Below are 21,159 nucleotides of genomic sequence, written 5' to 3' on the forward strand. Positions count from 1 at the left end.
AATTTTTTGCTTAATGAAAAATGTACTTCCAAAAATCAACAAAATTTAATGAGGCAATCCCAATGTAAGTTTTGATATAAATTATCAATTTTCGTCTTAATTTGTGACTCACTTTGATGGATTTTAGGGCACTTTTTTGAAAATTTCAAAAATTATAATTCAAGTTTTGGGCTAAAAAGTTTTTAAAAATACTCAGAAAAAATGTTGATGAAATTTTTTGATTTTTTGCTGAAATTTTAACCCATTTTCAGAAGTCATGGAAGATATATCTTCGTTTTTGTCATAACTACCCGGGAACTTGACTCAATTCTGGGCCCAAAGTTCTTCAAAGTGCTCAAAAAAGTTTTAATTAAAATTTTGGTTTTTTATATTTTTTGTACGATGTGCGAAAAAATTATATAATTATTTTGTTTGCAAATCAGCAAATACCATAAAGCATTTCAAATGGGATTGAAAAATTATTGGCCGGGTTCTTTAGAACCAAACAAACAAACGCAAAAACTATATTGCAATCAGCGTTTTACTGATGGTCAATGCTTGATTAACACTAATAAGTTTCGTGTTCATAGGTGGCATGACAATTTTTTCAAATATCCAAAAATTGTAACCGAATTATGGGTTTAAAATCTTTCAAAAATGTCCAAAAATAATTTCCGTGAAATATTTGAATTTCTTGCAAAATTTTAACCCGTTTTGATGGGCCACACGACGCTGTTCGAGGAACGCTAAAATCGTAACTCAATTTTGGGCTAATAATTCTTGTAAGAAAAACTGAAATAAAGTTCTCGTGGAAATATTCGAATTTTTCACGAAATTTCAACCTACTTTGATTGGTCACAAGGTCTCTTTTGAGTAATTCTTCAACAGTTCATTTTCACTCGTGATTATGGGGGAGGGGTGACTTTAAAATTCCACTATGCCCTATTGTGTGAGCCATATTTTTTCGCTAACTATTGGTTCAATGGACGTGGAACAAACTGTTTCATGCTATGGAAATAAATTTTCTCTGTGCTGAATTTTCCCCAAAACCATATTCAGGGGGCACTATAGATATATTCGGAGTCATGGGAGTGCCCGGTGTTTGACATGTAAATTTTTTTCAACTTCAGATAGGTACTTACATTTATTTGTACCTTGCATGATTCTGGTCTAATGGATTACTTACTCTCCGATCGCAGGATATTTCTAGTGAATATGCTTTAAAAAATCTTACCTAATGCTAATGAGCGTGACGAGATTTCGACCTCGTGATCATAGTATTCAAATCCCCGTGAGTACTGACCAACTGTATCCATTAACTCATGCCTTGAAACAAACGTTCTGAAAGGTCTTTTTTTTTTCTTACAACAAAGCACGAATATTGAAGTACTAGAAATGCAAATCAAGTACATTATTTATCGTCGTCTTCGGTTCTCGGTGAAAATAAAATGCATCTAGAAAAAGAAAAAAATGCACAATCAGCAATCTCTTACAAAGACTCTGAGTACATATTTTGTCTCGGTAGGTCTCGTATGCGTCCTGAGCCCATATTTCTTCTCAGATTTGGCGGACGACTATACATACTCGTACTACACGCACGTTCAATACGAGCTCAAAAATATATATTTTTTCGTAGGATATTCTATATAAGATACGACGACGGAGGAGAAGGTGGCATTTTTGTAAGTATAACGTCCATTTACAGTTTAGATTTTTACCCACAGGGCGGCCACGACGTTGAGCGCGGTAACTCGTAATGTAAAGTCGTTTTACTTATTCATGAATTCCACCTCCGAGCTGCGTCTCTTCTTTTTCGCTGGTTTCTGTTTCCGAAGCCGAATTTAACGATATACTTTCATATTTTTTCCCTCCGCTGTGCGCCTCATCCTTGACCGACAGACCGACCAACCGAGAAGCTTGGGCTTTTGCACTGTGTTTGCGTTAAAGTCAGCAATGATTTAGTGAGCTATAATGTTTTCTTTGGGGCCGAGCTGGGCTCAGGATGTGCTCATCTACTATTGTGTAGCTTTGCGCGTTTTAATGCGCTCGTAAAACATTTGCTTTATTTTTAAAGAACGACTTACCTCACACTATTTGAAGATATTGACGATAGTTACAATGTTCATAGGTACCTTGAATTGATGCGTCGTTGTTAGTTGATGATGAATTTATAAAAATTAAATTTGGATTAAAAATTAGAAAGGTAGGTATCAAAATTTTATCAAATTGACCTAGAAAGCTAAAATTTGATTACATCGCCTTTTTTTCGAGTCCCAGAATCGATTAGTGAAAATTTTGAACAGTTTTAAGCTGCAGTTCTAGAGCCTCCAGCTGATTTTTGAAAAGTTGACCAAATGAAGTTAGAAAACCAAAATTTGCTCCCTGTCCCTCAGTTTCAAAATTACGAGTCAACTGAAGTTGGTTTGAAACCACTCTGGAGCCTCCAGTAACATTTTGGAAACTGCAGTTTTCCAAAAAAAAAAAAAAAACACTTTGGAGAGTAGAAACTTTCTTCACCGATTACACACCATTTTTTCAAAATCTGTGTCTGCCAGTTCAAGACCATATTTTTTTCCAGCAATTTCATTAGGTATTGAAAATTTTAAAAGTTCACTGTTCCCCTACTGTTAGATGACAAAAAAATCTGAATGACATGATGAGTTGTTTTCGGGTGTTTCCAAGCCATTTTAGAGCTCTTGAGAACTTTTTGAAAAAGGGTGTAGAACTTTTCAAATTTTCAATTGTTACATCACTGGATTAAAATGTGGTTGATCGTGATCATAAGTGCTAAAGTTGAATAGATTTTATGGTGTTGTTTTGGAAAACTGGAATTTCCAAAATGCCACTGGAGACTCCAGAACTGCTAAAAAACTAGCTTCAGTCAACTTATCGTGCTGAAATCCGGGCATAGAGTGAAACTTTCGCTTTCTTGGTAAAATTTCAAGAAGATTTCAAGTATTGAAAATCCGCTGGAGGCTCCAGAAAAGGCTGAAAACGATTCAAAACTATTTCCAATCGATTTGGAAGGTCGGAAGTAAGGCATGTGCCAAATTTCAGATTTTCAGGTCGATTTGGTGAAATTTTTGATTATTTTCAATTTATTGTCTGATTTCATAAAATTCATCAGAAATCAAAAAATGTACCTACTATTCAGCACCTAAAATTCTGGCCAGTGGTAGGTATATTTTTGCACGTTCTTATGATCTAGCTTTATCTGTTTCAAAATTTTTAAGAGACAGTTGGGAAACCCTTGAAGCCCTTAAAAGTTTTCAATATAGGTAGCTTTGATGTAAAATTATTTTATTATTTATTTTTAAAATTTTTTTTCAAAAAATACCTATCTCACTTTGAAATCTTAAAATATTTTTTTCTTACCGCAATAATTTCCAGCTAAAAAATGGTTAAATAGAACTTTTGACTGCAGATGAGAGGACACCCTGTATACCTAACCATGCGCCAACCTCGACCACTATTTACAACACTTGAAACTCGGTTGCAGTTCAATTTACTCTGGTATTCGAGATACGAGTAGTAGGAAAAAACTCCACCTCAACTCTCCCGAAGACAGACGCGAAAGCGAGACGAGAGTTAGCATAGCGTGTGGCTCGTACCGAAATCGAAGTATTTTAAAGCGTTTTCTCGAGTAAACAGCGCCGAGGAACGTAACAAAATTCTATTCACATTTCACACTCGGCTTGGCGTACAGTTGGCGAAATTTTTCATCATCGCATTGCACTAATTTCGAGCGAAACCGGCAACAAAACGCCGAGCCAAGTTTTCGCAACAATGGAAATAAATTATCGTGCTTCAGTTGTCCGTTAATTTAAATTGAATATAATTTTTACACAATCCGGTATTTTCTCAAGAAAAGCTCGTCTCTCGGGTCCGACCACCACGCCATCGCCAACGTGCCTAAATGCTCCATCGTCTTCATCGTCGTCTTGGTCGCATCTCTTTTTTGTTGCCACTATGAGAGAAAGGCACCCGAATTATTCTACCAAGGAATTTATCCCCCTCTACGGTTCACATCGTCTTTCCAGCAATCTGATGTGCTTTCTCCTTGTCTATTTCGTATCCACATACGTTTTAAGTTTGAATTTTATTTCCGTAAATGACTCCGGCTCTTTTTACTGGCTGCGTGTTTCCATTTTCTCTTTCTATATACGATGAGACTACACAATCCTCATTCGTATACCACACACATACCTAACTACACAGCGGAGAAGAATTCGTCGACATCTCTGCTCCACCTCGGCGTTTTCGTTACATTTCGCAGCGAGAATTTTGCGGCCAAGTTTGCGGTCGAACGCGGTCGAATGCGGGGACCTTTTCGCAATTTCAACTTATAAACGAGAAACGGGCTTCGAATTCGCCTCCGGTCCCTCTATTTTCATCGTATTATGTGACCTAAACTCTCCCTATTCTGACTCCGTGTCGCCCTTGCCCTTGGCATACGCGGCACACGATACCAGATAGCATGAAGAGAATACCAGATGGAAAGGGGGAGAGGTGTCAATAGACGTAATACTGTATTCGGAGACAAATACAACTATAAAGATAATCGACCGAGCCGCCTTTGCTGATTCGAAATTCTGTTTATTCAGCATTTTACCAGATACAATATCGAATCAATACCACCTCGTAATAGCAGCTATAGCATCTATTTTCCTACTTATTGTGCTAGCTGCGTTGGTAGTTTTTTTTTTTTGCAAAAATATCCATATCTAATTATTGCGGTAGATGGATGTGCAATTGTGAAAGTGTAATATTTAACATCATAAATTTCTGAATAAAAATTCGTATATAGGTATTATTAGATATTTTTACAATTCATCGTCGATAAATAATGGATCCGGAAAGAGAAATATGCGGGTATACCTATTCAGCTCTTTGAAAATTTTCTGAATTTGTAAACTAAGGGAGCAGAATTTTTATGCATCAAAAATGAAATTTTCAGATAATGAATCTAAAATTAGGTTCGTTATGAAGTTTTCGAATTTGCTGAGCTCTAATATAAACTTATTTTTTGCGCTCAGCAATGTTATTGAAAAAAAATCATAATGACGTGATGAACTTTACGCAAAAATGAAAAAATTTGAAATTTTAGGTTACCTAACAAATATTTTTAAGATGGGTAGGAGCAGTTTGAAAATCAGGAAAATTGGTTTTAAAAAAGTCTTGTGTTAAATAAACTTTGAGTTTACCTAATTTTAAATTTATGAACTACATACTTACATAAGAATTTTTGAAAATGTTCATTTGATAAATTTTTATTCATTTAGGAATTTGAAATTTTGGGACTATTCTGATAATTATTTAATATTTACATACCACTGTCACACTTCTTAATGAATAATCATGTTTTAGAAAGTTTCTGGTGTACAAGGTTATTACTCTACCACCTCCACCATAAGAAACATCGTGTTTTTGCAAGAAAGGTCTAAAATTACAAAAACGGGGAAAAATTTAACAACAATAAATGATCCTAAAAGCTTTGAAAAATTAACCTATAAAAATACAAGAATGAGGGAAACTTGATGAAAAATTCTTTGTTTTTATTATCCATTTTTTTCAATGAAATTTAGAACTATTAAGTTTTTATTTTTTTTTCTGGATGTACCTAAATAAAAATCCCCTTCCCCCCAAAAAAACTGACATAAGTTTTAGGAACACTTTGTTAAGAATTTTGTCATGATTTTAGTCTATCGATCAAGCAAAAAAAAATGGCACATAGACAATTTTCAGAACCTATGTAGCTTATGTTTTATGTTTTTTGGAATAAATCGGCATACTTTTCCCTTCCACCTGGATGGCGTAGAAGAAAATTTAAGATGGCAACAAGGGTAAATAAGACTAGGGTGGGTCCTCTTTGACCTTTTTTTTCTGGAAAATTGGAGATGAGATTCGAAAAAAAGTAATGGTGGGACTTCGAAAGACTGTGGGAAATTTTTGAGTCTAAAACTTTTACTATCTACCTATCACTTGGGGGGGGGGGGTCCAATTTTAATATTTAACGCATTGAAAATTGAAAAAACACAGTTTGTTTGAGAAAATATTTTTCAGTGATGATTGATCATATTGTTATACGTATCCGCTTTAGATATATGAAAACCATTTTCAATTTTTTTCACTTTTCCAAAGGTTTTGTATAACTTACAAAAATGATACGATTTTGGACCTATTTGTAACTTGTGTAAAATAACCTCAAAAAAGTGAATCAAGATGTCAAAAAACGGCTTTAATTAGTCTACTTCCAAGTGGATATGATACGTATAATCATTTATCTCCAAAATAATTTTTTGAGAAAATTTTTTCTTTTGATTTCCAATGTAAATTTTAAAATCTGAAACCCCAGTAGATAAGAGATCGTAAAATTTGTGGGCCAAAAATTTTTCCCACAGAGTCTCGAGGTCCTCCCACAACTTTCTCCAAATCTCATTTCCAATTCCTCTCCTCCCCTCCACCCGAAAAAAATTCAAGTAAGGCTCACCATAGTAAAAACAAATCAGAATTGCAGGCGATATGCATAACTACATTTATTTAATGTTTCCAAAATCGTGTACTGTATCTCCTTAAAATTTTATGGAGCTTAGCAAAAAAATATTGCCGAATGGCCTCAACGGGGCTTCAGAAAAATTTCATGGGTATTTTCAGGTCACTGCTTAAACCCCTCTGGCAAAAGTCATATATCTTAGAACTTTTAAAAACTTTCCAACGTTTTAATTTAATTTAATTTTTTTGGTTCAAGTGATCTCTTAATTCTTTTTATCAAGTACAGAAATTTTAAAAATAATAGTTTTTTTCCAAACATAATGATAGTTTTTGGTTGTGCTATGTAATTTAATTAAGATGTTACAGCTGATCGACGTTTGTAAGTGATGATAATGAAGCTCAAAAAATCACTTGAACACCAATGAATTCAATTTTTTTAAAACGTTACTTACTCGAAAAAAATTTTTAATTCTTCAAATTTTGAGCTCTCGCTGAGAACGTTAGGCACTGACAGAAAAATGTGTAATTTTTCCTACGTTTAGTTGAGGTAATTCGGTCGTAATTTTTTGCTGGGCTCAATCAGACTTCCAAAAAAATATAAATAAAAAATAAAAAATAAAACAATTCACCCTTTGAATGTCAGTTCTTCTCAAAAGAGTTTTTAAAAACTTTGAGTAAAGAAGTGGAACTCACTCGGACTCTTTTTAAAAGATAGTCCAACTCTTGAGTTAATGAGTAGAACTCACAGTTTTTTTTTGAAAAGGTCAGCTATATCCAAAAACTCACTGTGCATCCCTGTTTTTGAAGTCAATTTCTGTACAAATGAAGCAAAACGTCTGTTGAAAAACGTTTCTAAGTGCCATGTTTGAAATGGATGAGGGGAGGGGGCGGCTACTTGGATTGTAAAGAAGTAGATAATGGCTGATACGATTATTTTGTTTTAAAGTTTCATTTTAAATAATTATATGTATTACTTTTTGCGGTAGCAAAAATTTTGCTCCATCATGTGAAAAATTTCATTAAAATGAAAACATCATGATTTTGTTGATGTTTCGAGTGATATTTTTTCAAATTTGAACGATAAGAGTTGCCTGTGCTGGGATTGTTATAAGAAGTGAAATTGTAGAGAAAATACTGTGAGACAAGTATTATTTGATAGGATTCATGGGAGAGGCGATGGAAGGGATCCTCATTTTCGAAAATTTCAGTTGACATGAACATTGAACAGTGAATGATCTGGAAAGGGTGAAAGAAGTAAACAATTTTTGGAAAAGTTTTCTCACATTTTGACAACCCAAATGAGCGAAATTTCAACTGAAAGACTTCTGAAAAAAAAAGGTTTACTGTAGCCTTATTTTTATAATAATTGTCGTCCTACCCAACACCGTACAATTTGAAGTACTCGACTGTATAATTGCTCAGCTTATGGTAGCAATTCACTGACCGGAGGGGAATCAGCATACACTACATTGGGATGCGTAATCGTTGTTGGCTTATTGACCTGAGACACGCATTTGGCTTCAGACCAAGAATAATGTTATTCGAGTTTAGCATCGAGCACTGCACTACTTAGCCTCGAGGTTAATATACGCCCGCGAATATAAGGATAAGTGATGAAGTAACGCGAAAGTAATCTCCTCTTTATATATTGATTTCATTCGTGTGTCTCTTTCTCTTCTATTCCTCCTGGCGCAGTACACATAAAACTCTGTGTACTCGTTTCAATCTTTTCTCTTTTGTTACAGAGTACTTTCGCATTGTCTGTCTTTCTCGCGACCATTTTCTTTTTACAAACTTTTGGAACCATTTATTTTTATTTGAAATTAGTTCGGCGGATTGGATTTTCTATAAATAGTACTTTTCATTTGAGTTTTTAATGGGGCGAACATTGCCGCATGCTGCTGCGAATCGCGTCGTCGAGTCGCACTTTACTATTACAGGCTTCTCTTCTTATAGTACATATAACCAAAAAGTTTTCCGCTTGTTTTTTTCTCACTGTAGTCTGTATCTGCGTTCCTCTACCGCATACGACACTTTTTCAAAAGCTTACTCTAGCGTACAAGTCTCATCTTTCTTTTCCTCAAATGCCTCGGGCATTGTTATTTTATTACTTCAGGTAATGATTTCAGTAATATAAGCTTACATTATTTCATTAGTCATTACCCAACGATAGCCATTGGATTCTTTTCATATTATAAATGTGCTAAGTCTATTAAAGGTGGTTTCAAGCCATATTGAAGGCTCCAGGATGGCTTTAAATCACCTCTAATCGAGTCAGAGTATGAAGTAAATTTTAGATTTCCAACTTCAAAGGGTGAAATTTTGTGGAAATTTCAATTTTTAAAAATCTTACAGCCAAAAATGGTTTTAAAACTCCAGTTTCAATCAATTGAGATCAAAAGTAGGATATGTAACAAATTTCAGCTTCCAAGTTGATTTTTTTATGAAATTTTGATTTTTTTGAATTTTTGGTCCAAACGATCGATCTTCGAAAATTCACCAAAAGTCGAAAAATACATTTCAGAATCTAAAATTTTTAGTTGGGAAATTTTTAATATCGACTCCTCCGAATCGAATTTTATCATTTATAGCCATTTTGAAGTCTTCAACACACAATTTACAATTTTTAGAATTTTTTAATTTCACTGAAAAGTGCTTTTCTAGATCCTTCTCAACTTTTCCATGCACTTTGTGCATCGAATGTTCAAGAATGATCTTATTCAAATTCAAATTCAAATTCAAATATTTTATTGCACAGAATGTGCCTTTCAGCATCGTACAATGTTAACTTAGAAATAGGGTGGGTTTTAGTACCCATAGACACATCATTTCTATGGATTTGGTTTCGAAAAATTCCTGCACTGTAGAAAGCTTTGATCTCTAATCATTCTTTTAGGTATTTTTCGAAAGTTTTAATAGAATTAAGGTTTTGTATTTAGAATTTTAACTGCCATGATATCCATATTAGTTTGAGGATTTTTTCTGTGGTAGGTAAATAACTGGCTTACAAACAATAAGAAATGTGTTGAAGTAATCTTGCGAATGGTTTTCTCTTTCTGGTTTCTGAAATTATTAAATCATAAAAGAAAAAAACTTCCCAATGTGGATGAAATAAAGCACCCACTTACTTTCAAGGCAACCTTTTGCAGAATTTAGTTTTCAATGGTTCACTGCCAATAGTTTTCATCTCAAATTATCCAATTTTCAGCACACTTGCGTCACTTTGTGAAAATCTATAATTTTTTAAAATTTATTCATCGACTTGAGTTGCACTTGGACTCTCCTCTGGATCAGCTGTCCTTGAAAACTTTCATTCTTATTCATGCAAAATTATTTTTTCCTCCGTTTGTAATAAAACTTGTGACATTTCCTTCAAGTTTTTGTGCAACTTTTTTTTTGCTTAAGCGAATTTTTTATAAGTCGAAAAATATTACAATAACGCGTAATAATTATTACAAATATATTTCACAAGAATCCTTTTTTGTGCAAAATGAAAAAATATGAGCAATTATGGAATTAAAATTTCATGTTGTAGAACATGAAAAATTGGAAAAAAATGAGAAAACAAAAAAATTTCATATTTTTTTTATTTTTTCAAAATCTTATGTTCTATTCCATGAAACAAGATTTTTGCAAAATTGGTCATATTATTTAATTTTCTACAAAAAAGGACTCTTGTAATATTTCTGTAAATGTCATAGTTTTCGACTTATAAATAAATCGCTTTCGCTAGAAAATGGCGGTCCAGCATATACCCCCTGTTATATGTACTTGATAAGAATACGAGAGTAATAATTATGTACCTACCCAGAAATTATTCAAATTAGCCAAAACTCAATTCTTAGCTGGCCACGTTCATTTTCCATGTTTACTTACATGCTGGAGAAATTCAATTCTGGAAAAATCAAAATTCGTTAAATTTAGTGTGAGAGAGTCAATCTTGGCTTCAGAACTGATTTTTATAAATTATTTTTATCAAAAAGAAGCGATGAATTTCAGATAATTGCAATTTCTGAATCGAATTGAAAAGTTGATAAAGCAACTGAAATTTTATAGGGTTTTGAAACGTTCGTTTAAAATAAGTATTCGCATGAATTTTGTGAAATGAGTTTCTGAATTTTTGAAAAGAAGATCAGTTTTATCCAAAACCATGAATTGAAATTTTCATGCATTAATACTTAATGTAATTTTATGCTGAAATTCTACAGCTAAGAAAATTTTGAATTTCGAGCTTTCTGATTTTTGAACAAAAAATCATAAAAAGATGAAATTGCTTACATAGAACGTAGGAAAAATACGTAATATCCAGATCTTCCAATTTCACATTTTGAGGTAGGTAATTAACTGTTGAAATCATAGGTATCAAACTGATTTGAATTTTTGCAAAAGTGATAGCACAATGAGTGAAAGTTGAATTTTCATGCCAACTAGAGAATTATTCCAACTGGCAGAAAGTTCTTGAACTGGACAAGGGATTTGATTTTTCAATTTTTGGAGAATATTTGAAAATTCTAACTCATCTCTTTTTCTAATGGAAAGTCAAAATTTGATCAAATTGGAGAGGAAATTTGAAATTCGTAGATCAATTTTCAACTTTTTACTTCAATTTTATTAAATTTGATCTCATCAATGGATCGAATTGACATTTTTGAAGCTTCTTTTAAAAATCGAAAGCTGTAACTCAACTCTTGAAATTTTTGCTGGCTTTTTGATTTTTCTTCATTTGTCAAGTAAAATCTACTACGATGAGTCATTTTTCATTTATTTTTTCGAAATTTGACGGGAGCGAGCATAGCAAGAAATAATTATTAAATGACCTCAATTTGATGTTTAAAAAATTTCAAAATTCCCGGCCAGTGCTCAACCTTTTCACATAATGAAAGATTGAAATTTAAAAAAATTTAAAATTTTCCAAAGTGCTTCAACATTATTTTTTTTCAATTTTGTTGTAGTTTGCAAGATTTTTCTTGATGTTTTTAATACTTCCAGATCATCACGTTAAGAGCATAAGGAAAGCTCAACTTTCATTTTTGTCGAGTTTGGGAGCTCTTTGAATGACGATTCTGTGGTTTTAAATAATGATAATTTGGAGATCATCTGCTAAAATGGTATAATTCAAATTGAACAATATTGGTACCTACGTTAAACAAAAAATACAAAATTCAAAAAAAGTGTTCCTGACATATGAAAATTTAAAAAACTTGAATTTCGCATCCGTCTTGTTGAGGTTATTGAGCTATAATTGTTTGCTGGGTGTCATTAAATTTCAAAAGAAGAATGGGAAACAACAAGCCCTAACGTACACTTTTTTATTAAAAAATTTCAAAACCGCTCATAATTTTTTTTTGGAAATTGGAAATTTTTATGTAAAAAATAGCGAATCTTTTTAAATGTTTAATAAGTGTAAAAGCTCAACTTTTACCCTGGAAAAATATTTTCTGGTTTGAAAATATCGCACTTTTATAATTTTTAAAGTATTCTTACCAGTTTTTCAAATTTAGTTAAGCAGAGATATTTACTTTACCAATGTATTATACCTGCATCATCTGCTACACCGGAGACACGACACTTCTGGTATAATGTATCTTCAAGTAAGTACAATCAAATCAACTCACCAAATACAAACAGCATCGTTCTAAAACCACGACCTCGATCTCAACTTAGCCGCTAATATGATTCATTTCTCTAAAAAAATAAATCAACACAACATGGTCGGGTCCTTACACCTCGTAACTCGTATCACAACACCATTTTTCTCTATTTTTTTTCCACCTCACAACCACAACTACCACCACCGATGAAAAATTCCACACGAAGCAGTACCAACATTACGAGTATCGGGGAATTTTCGTATGCCGGATAAAATTACTCCTCTAATGTTTCATATTTTCTCTCTTTCTCTGCATCTACGCGTCCGTATAAAAGGCCAAAGGTGAAAAAATAAATAAATTTCAAATTAAATTACGCGGTGCGCGATGTCATCGCGTCTTGAAAAAGTTATTATGTTTCATAAATTCAAATTAAACATTTACGTCGCCGGTACTGCTGCTATAGCGATTGGGCAAGGGGGTGAGAGAGGTACAAAATATACGATGAGGTTTGTTAGGTACTCGTCATGTACTTTAAGCGCGGTTTTCCGCCTCGTACTCGCGAGTTGCCGGCTACATTTTTTCATTTTTTTTTCTGCGTTCCCCTTTGGTTTTAATCTAGCTTGACGTTTTCTTTTTCTTCCCTTGGAATACTCACGCACTTTGTGAATTTTTTGTAGAATGCTGAAATGGTGTTTTTTCAATGCTTAACTCATTCCACTCCATCTAGGAACATTCAACAAAATCCAAATTTCATTGAAGATTGGAACTATAGCGATCACTGAGCCGCTGAAATAGTGTTTTTTCAATGCTTAACTCATTCCAGTCGTTCTACTCCTTTCCTCGCTTTTAGCATAAATTCCAAATAGTTATCAAGGGCGATTGGCAATGTCACTGATGTCGATCACTGATCCAGCTCGGAAAAAGAAATTCTGGGAAAAGGGAGGTTTGGCCCGAAACATTTTGGTTCAAATCTATTGATGGTTTTATTGAATGGAGCAGGAAAGGAATCAAGGCATTGTGAATTTTTCCAATTCACCCCCTCCACTGAAATTCAATACTTATCTACTTCATGCATTGAGTTAACATTTCAGTTCTCCCTACCAAGGTCAAGGGTATTACGAGAAATATCGTGGAGAATGTATAGAGGAAAACTATTTTAAAAATTCAATTGAAAAACTAAAACGTATATAATTTCATCTTTAAAAATTTTCTTACTTATTTAGCACTTATTTTCCGGTAATCTTTGAGTAATATTTTTGATTGATCTGGTGAACCATGCAATTCTAAACCAAAATGAGATGTAAACGCATTGATTCCTAACCTATAATCGACTTCTTTAGTCAAAGGACACGTATAAGTTAGTCCAATTGTCGAGTCTTCATTGGTAATATTCTCCCATCCTTTAACATACTCTTCTTTTGTACAAATTCTTTGTTTATCGTCTATACGGCTGAGATCATTATGGATGATGATGGCAACACCGCGCCACCAAACAGATACAATTCTGTATATTATTTTGGGGATAGTCACGACTTGATTGCGTTCTGTGTTTGATAGGTACATTTCTTGGGGCTTGTATGGGTTGTTTTTGGTGGGTAGTTTTAGGGCACTCCATGTGCCGTAGATTATTTCACCGAATGTGTGATCTTTGTCGATCTTTAAATCCTGAAAGAAAAGTACATAATGAACGATTAGATTCATGGTACGAAACTAAGGGTTATTTTGAAGGCTGTAGGTACAGAGTTGATTCCCAAATGATTTTTTGGAATCAGGAGTAGGATCGAATTGATTCCCAGGTAGTTTTTCTTCTTTTGAGTGCAGCTTGAGAGTTAAAATGTGATTCCGAGTGTCAAATTTTGACACTTCTCTGCACGTGAGTGGAAGAAACGAGGTGGGAATAATTCGATCATTTTTTGTGTCTAGATTGGGAATCAACTCAACAACTACCATTTTGAAGCAATTGAAGATCAGGAAAAATGGCCAATTTCTCCATTTTCTATACTTTTATACCTCAGGGGGGAGGGGGGAGATTTAATGAGGCAGTACTTTTTTTTAAAGAACTACCTGTACCCAAAAAAGGACAAAAAATTACACTTTGAAGGCTCACATCTCATCCCCCTTGAAAGTGAGGTATAAATTTTTTAATGGGATTCTCATAAATTGAAGTTCAAATCTCCCAGCAATAAAAATGTGGTCCAGTGTGTGTGTTTTTTTTTCAATTGATCTACTCTATAATTCAAACTGCACTTACTTCACGCCAAGTGTTCAGTATTGCGAGTATATATTGGTCAACTTTTCTCAGTTGTCCCTCAGCAATGGTCTTCCAAACTGGCATGATATTCATTAGTTTGCAGCTGGCGAGCTGAGTTGATCGTGAGCTAAAATACCAAAGTGGGATGATCTGTGATTTCTCCAAACAGCCGTACGATTGTCCGCATGCCATGTTTTGGGAGGAAGTCTTGTCTTCAAATGTTTCTGTCACAATATCTTTCAAACATTTTTCTTGATTTTCCTGTAGCATAATGTGATAAAAAAATCAGAAAAAATTTTGAGAGAAAAATATGAGCATCTGGTGAACATTTGAATCCATATTTTTAGGATTTAAAAAAAACTTGTTATCTCTTTTTTATTTTTTTCAGTAAGTATTTTTTGTTTTGTAAAAAAACAAAAAAGACGCTCAGCAATTTTCAAATGGTAATCTATGTACCTGAATCACTTGAATCACACCTCAGAAATCGATTCATTTGCGATTTTTCATCCTTTAAGTTATAAATTGATCATTTTTGAAACGAAACGTCAATTTATCCTCAAAAATAGACTTCCAGATCAGTAATCAAAAAAATCAATCATGAACGACAATGGATTGATCGAACGCCTAAAATCGATTTGTTCCATCGGTATACTTAACGTTCGACGTTATCGTTTGTTTTTTATTGTTTCGTTTCATCTTTGTCTTTGGTTCACAAAAATTACCTACCTACGTATTTTTTTCTAATAAAAAAAAAAAACAATCTTTTGACAATCTTTTTTTTGATTGATCAGTTTTTTGATTTTTGATTTCGATCTACCTATCGTACCTAATCAATCAAGAATTGAAAAATAGCTCGCACCATGTCGAAGTACAACAATTGGAGCTTTTGAAAAAAGCAACTTGTAACGTTAGGTAAGCATTGACAAAAAGCAGATACTTTTCTGTAATCAGCAATGCGAGTAACTGATGGTTTGATTGGTTTATGTGTAATATGTGTCAAAAATTTCGTGTAATGATGAGTTATAATTATTGTAACACGATTGGTTGAATTTAGCTATTCTACATTGTATTTCATTTTTTTGTTTCAGGTGAGTGCTTTTTTAACCACTGAATAATGCACAAGAGTAGAATATATGTCCATCGTCTGGGCGTGAGTAAGTTGCATAATAATTTATGAAGAACTCATTTATTGGCAGAGTAAAGAAGTTGCTATCAATAGAGAAGAGCTTGGACTGGTCTAAGGGTGGGATGCAGCTGATCAATCAAAAAATTCAGGCTCTTATACATTTTTGAAAGTTCCAGATTTTTTTCTTACAGCTAATTCGACATTAAAAATATATTAAAAAAGCTGAATTGAGCTACTTAAATTATATAGATACCTTGAATCATTTTTCAAATTTCGATTTTTCTGGTGTTTTGTAGCTCATTTCCAACCCGATGAGTAGCCAATAACGTTGCATTTTCATTATGAAAATATGCTGAAAAGTCGCGGAATATTTGCAAGAATATTGAAATATATATACGTATTACCAGAATAAGTAGATGATTCGCAAAGTTGTAGCTACAAATTAAATTGATCGCAATTTCTTGAGGTTTGTTTTTTTTAAAATAGTCCTTTAAAAATGCTGTAGGTAAGTGGGTTGAAAAATTTTAAGAAATTTGAAATTTGCAAAATTAGGATAAGTACTTAAGGATAGGTACTCTGAAATATTATAGGTAACATTTAACCGAACAATTTTCCTTCACTTTTGCAAAATGAGCATGGTAATTCTTTGTAGAAACTTCAAAAATTTGAGGCAAGTGCTGAATTTTGCCATTTGTGTACATTGGTTTAGTTACTTTGTGGGTTTTTCAAATTTACCATTCTCCTTTTTCCCAAAAATGGACTTCAATCAAAATATAAATCCAAATGAAATTACATTTTCAGCGATGAATCAAAGTAGTTATTGGTTTGAAATTATTGAAAAAAAGTACATGAAAAATACGAAAAGTAATTTAGCCCCATTTAGAGGAGAGAGAAGCCCCACATTCAAAACAAATCTAATCATTTCGAAGCGAGGTTTCATTTTCAGTCTTTGTTTCTCAACTTTGGGAACTTCATTATCTACATATTTGAGTGTAGATCACTCATTTTGGAATCTGGTCAATGAGAATGGCTAACGAACGTTTTTCAACTGATTTCAGTTTTGGAAACCTTTGCCCTTGATGAACTTGGGTTGATTTTCATGTCTTCTTATTATTGGATGTTGAAATAATGTAACTTGCTTACTAGAGTCCGTTCTAAATTGGATGACATTTAAGCTTCCAGTATTTTCCGTTGTGTTTTTAGTGTGCGTAGCACACTATTGGTTTCGCTCGGAAATATGAAATTTTATTTCATTTGAATGTTCTCTTAAACTATCCAACCGTTTTTTGTATATATTGGACAGAATATGAGAATCATTAAGGCGGCGGGAATAGATTATTTTTCGTTCAATTTGGATAGGTAATTGCTGAGTAATTGCAATTTTAGTTCATTATTTTAATGCATTAAATCTTTTTAAAAAAAAAGGAAAAGGGGACTTGTAGAACACCTGCCGCTCATTGTACTCTGCTATACCCTAATCATTTCGTTGCGAGACTATATTTTTAGTCTTTTTTTCTCATATTAATACTTAGGAACTTTCTTTTTGAGTGCAGGTCACTTATTTTATGTAGAATCTAATCAATGAGTCCGATTAACGAATGTTTTTCAACTAATCTCATTTTTGTGAACCGTTGCCTATGGTGAACATGGACTGATTTTCAAGTATTTTCATTATTGGATGTTGAAATAATGTAACTTGCTTACTGGAGTCTGTTCTGAATTGTATGACACTTCAATAACCGTGCGGCATCGCAATTGTATCCTTTGTTTTTTTTTTGTTTTTTTCAAAGTTTCTTGTTGAAGACAAAATGACATAAAAATTCGAGAATTTCACGATTTAAAATACCAAAGATCAATTGATAGAACTCGTAATCAGAAGAGGAGAGTGATATGTATCCCTTCTGTCATAATGTACTCATAGGTATAGCTCAAGTTCAACATAATCCAAGAGTAATCAGTAGGTATACACATTTTATGCATCGACGGTTCTGCAGCGAAAGAGCCAATCTGCGTTTAAAAAGTCTGGTTCTGAACTTCATGAACTTGAATACATTGCATAGCTGCTTCGATCATATTTATGAATTGAAGCTCATCAATAATGTGTGACTTTATCATCTCACTGCTATTATGATAAAAAAATTTTGCATTTTATTCATTCAATTAAACAGAAAAAAATGAAACAATCACCACATAGCAGATTGGTCCTTGGCACTTTTGTATTCGCATATTTCATAATTCATTTTTAGTTAAATGAGCAGTTTAGCCGTTTCGTACGAGCACTTCTGAACAGACTGGCCCTCCGCCAAAAATACTCAGATTGGCCCTTTCGCCGCAGAACCGGCGAAACTTACTTCGGAGAAAAGATCCGTCATATCTTCGTCTTCTAAGTTGAAATCGTCGCATGTCGGTATCGTGCTATTGAGATCTGGCTGAAATTCTTCGTTTAAATGGGCATTATACGTAAGCCGAACTCGTCTTTTGTACCTCGAATAATCAACGGAGAACACCGGTATCCAATGAAAAACCTGTAAATAATCGGATAAAGTTTATTCAAATTTGGAAAAAAAGATACTTTGATGTTGTTGAACCGTTATACCTACCAGAGTTTGAGATCCATCGGCTAAATTGAATTTCGTGTTTGGTCCATCGACGTATTTTATAAAAAGATCATTTGGTGGTTTCATAAAATGAGTCACTTTATCGCGGATATTCTGAGTCATATTTACCTGCGTAGGTAAAAATTACATGCCATTAAAATTATTGAAATTTAGCCTACGAAATAAGTGTAGCTTATAGAAATGAATACTATAATATTTCAACCGCTCTGTATTGATCGTAGTAATTCTGGTGAATCGAGCGTATTTCCATATCCTCTTTCTCTTTATGCCAATAGTAGAGCTAAAAGAGAGACAAAAAAATTGAATAAATAATACAAGGCCTACAATTAAAATGAAATTCATTTGGCGAGAAAAAAATAATAATAATGAAGGAACATCAACCTCATAACCGATCTGGTATTTATCGTGTTTGGAATCATAAACAGTTACAGGTTCAAAGGACGTATTACAAATATCCAATTTGATTTCGTACGGTCCTTCATCATCTGATGGGTAAAAGTTTCTCAGAAATAAACTCTTGCCACTGATGGAGACCTCATCGTTGAATTTCCTTTCTCGTTTGTAGGTGGCGGGGCATGCGGTCAAGCAAGGTGTTTCTTCTATATCGAGTGTCCTGGTGCAATGTTTCAGACTGTAAAGTAAAGCTGCAATAACGAAAAGATGAAGAAATTACTTACTAATTGTTACAATTCATCAGGAACTTCATTCAATAGGATATGATTACCGTCTTCTGATCTGACTACTGATACGAAATTAAAATACGAATAAATCAAGTAAAACTTGAATAAAAATACTGATTGGGTCATTTTTAAAAAAATGTTTGAGCCAAGAGTAAAAATTAACTCGTTTGTTTTACAGCAAATTTTGATACTTGATGAATTTTAATTTTGTTGAGGAGTCACATCTATAGTAATGAAAATTGTATCAATGTTGAACTTAATAAATTAGGTTTGATGAAAGCACATTACGTAATGAAATGATCCAAATCATATAAGGAAATAATTTTCATCTAGGTACTGAATTCTATATCAGGTCTGAAATTAATCAGCAAATTTTATCAATGAATTGAAAATTTTTCTACATAGCAAAGATTTGATCACACTCTCAACATTGTAAAAAATACAGGCATTAATCAGATAATTATATTGAATGCCTGAGAAACCAAACTGCATACAAGTAATTATAAATGACGCCATTCTGATGAATATTTTTTCAAAATTATAGGAGCCATAATTCGTTGAAATTTTCAAAACGCTATAGGTAGGTTTTTCAATCGCGAAAAAAATCTGAGAATTTTGGTCAAATTCAGTCAAGACCTTCAGTTTGAGCTGTAAATCATCGAAAATTTCCTTTTTTTGGTCCAGCTCCCTGCCCAACCTGTTTTGGGGAAAATGATCTAGTCTCAAATGAAAGTATTTGAGATTTTGCGACGATTCATGTTATTGCTATCAAAATCCAAACCACCTCTAAGGTTTTACTGAGTGATTGAAAAATTGCAAATCACTTATTTTTGGATCAATTCGTACTTTGAAATTTCAAATATTTCGCATTAATTATGCCAAAATATCGAAAGAAATCATTTTTGAAACTTGGTAAATATTTTGGAATACAGTAGTGCCAATTAGTTGGTCGTCAATGTCCATTTCAAGAAACTAAAAAAATTTGGTAAATTTTTGGCTTTTTTTAGATTTTTTGAAATTGTCAGTATCACCAAAAACTTATTACCGTCGTATTCCAAAATATTTCTCCAGTTTTAAAAATTATATTTTTCGATGTTTTGGCATTGATATGTACAAAAATTTTGGAAAAAATATTTTCAAAACACAGAACCCTAAAAGTGTTGTGTTGAATTTTAACGTCAATATGGCTTACATACTTCGACAAAAAATCTCAAATATCATTTGTTGAAACGGGGCCATTTCCTCTCAAAACGGATTAAGTAGAGGCCAAAGCAAAGAATATAATTTTTACGAAAATTCCCCCTCTTTGAACACTAATATCTCCCTTCCAGGGACATCTCCAGAGCAAAAAAAATTTTTGAGTGATTTCCAATTCACAATAAAAGTCTGTACTGAATTTGGTCAGAATCCTTTTGATTTTTTTTTCGCGATACTACACCCTAATGAACATTGCCCAATTTATTTTGCTTTGAATTCTCTACCAAAAAGATTGTGGGAATTTCATCATAGCTCCTTCAATTTTGCAATTGAACCAAAATTAATGAGAATCTTTCAGAACTGTATGGTGAGTGCTGAATCATGGTACAATCATATTGTATTAGATACCCAACTTCTGCATGTTCTGCAATTTCTACAGATTTATGAAACGTTGAAAAGTCAACTTCAAGTTGTGTAAAAACGTCAAAGAATCAATCCTGAATACTCTCAACTTTCAGTTTTTTTAGTTCGCAAACTAATTTGCATTCAATGATTAATGAATTAGGTTTGCTAATTCTATCCATTTCTGGTACAGGTAGTTATTTCATTTTTGTTCATAAAGTGATTCAACTGCATTCAATGAATGAATTCAATGTTGAATCTATCCGTTAAGTATGGTACATTGCTGAATACTTGGAGATTTTCGATTCATGATTGAATTGTCATCGGCATAAATTGTTCATAAACTTTCTTACTAACAAGAATAAATACGAGTAGGTAACTGTGCTGCTCGCGCTTAATATCAACTTTGTGGCGCTGGTTTTCTTCATAGAATAACTCTTCGTTTAAAAAATAAATTTTTTCTATACTCTCTAAATTTGAAACAGTCAATTTTCACTGCTTAGCAGTCACGACATTTTGGCTTCTTGAAAGCAGTAGTTTTTTACTGAAAAACAGTAAAAAATTTTCTCAGTAGATTTTTCAGTGTTTTGCAGTAAAAAACTACTGCTTTTAAGAAGCCAAAATGTCGTGACTGCTAAGCAGTGAAAATTGACTGTTTCAAATTTAGAGAGTAGGTATTTCATAATACAATAAAACTAAACCGTCGACTCTACTTTATGGAAAATTCCATTCAAAAATCTCTCGTACTTGATTTAATGTTTTAGAGAGTCTATCTAACCTATAAAGTATAGGTTTGATGTCACCAACTCCGCCTATTCCTTAC

At 33.1% G+C, this 21,159-nt stretch overlaps 2 protein-coding genes across 2 annotated transcripts in view; one reads left to right on the forward strand and one right to left on the reverse strand.

Moving 5' to 3' along the window:
• Positions 1-21,159, forward strand: part of LOC135845811 (hemicentin-1-like) — a 972,708-nt gene that overhangs the window by 707,259 nt on the left and 244,290 nt on the right. The window lies entirely within an intron of this gene.
• LOC135844372 (uncharacterized) lies at positions 13,242-19,032 on the reverse strand. Its single transcript, XM_065362534.1, has 7 exons — positions 18,782-19,032; positions 18,439-18,701; positions 18,260-18,337; positions 18,040-18,165; positions 17,791-17,964; positions 14,314-14,574; positions 13,242-13,727 (listed from the first exon to the last, which is right to left on the reverse strand). Exons 1-7 carry the CDS (start codon positions 18,861-18,863, stop codon positions 13,278-13,280), a joined length of 1,434 nt encoding a protein of 477 aa, XP_065218606.1. The 5' UTR covers positions 18,864-19,032; the 3' UTR covers positions 13,242-13,277.

The sequence above is a fragment of the Planococcus citri genome, chromosome 4 (assembly GCF_950023065.1).
Source record: "Planococcus citri chromosome 4, ihPlaCitr1.1, whole genome shotgun sequence".
Classification (NCBI taxonomy): Eukaryota; Metazoa; Arthropoda; class Insecta; order Hemiptera; family Pseudococcidae; genus Planococcus; species Planococcus citri.

Excerpts from the sequence above, each read along its gene's own strand:
- LOC135844372 (XM_065362534.1), bottom strand. The coding sequence starts at position 18,863 with ATGACCCAATCAGTATTTTTATTCAAGTTTTACTTGATTTATTCGTAT. Across the intron at positions 18,166-18,259 it reads ACTACGATCAATACAGAGCG|GTAAATATGACTCAGAATAT; the intron begins GTTGAAATATTA and ends TTACCTACGCAG. Across the intron at positions 14,575-17,790 it reads TGACGGATCTTTTCTCCGAA|GAAAATCAAGAAAAATGTTT; the intron begins GTAAGTTTCGCC and ends ATTATGCTACAG.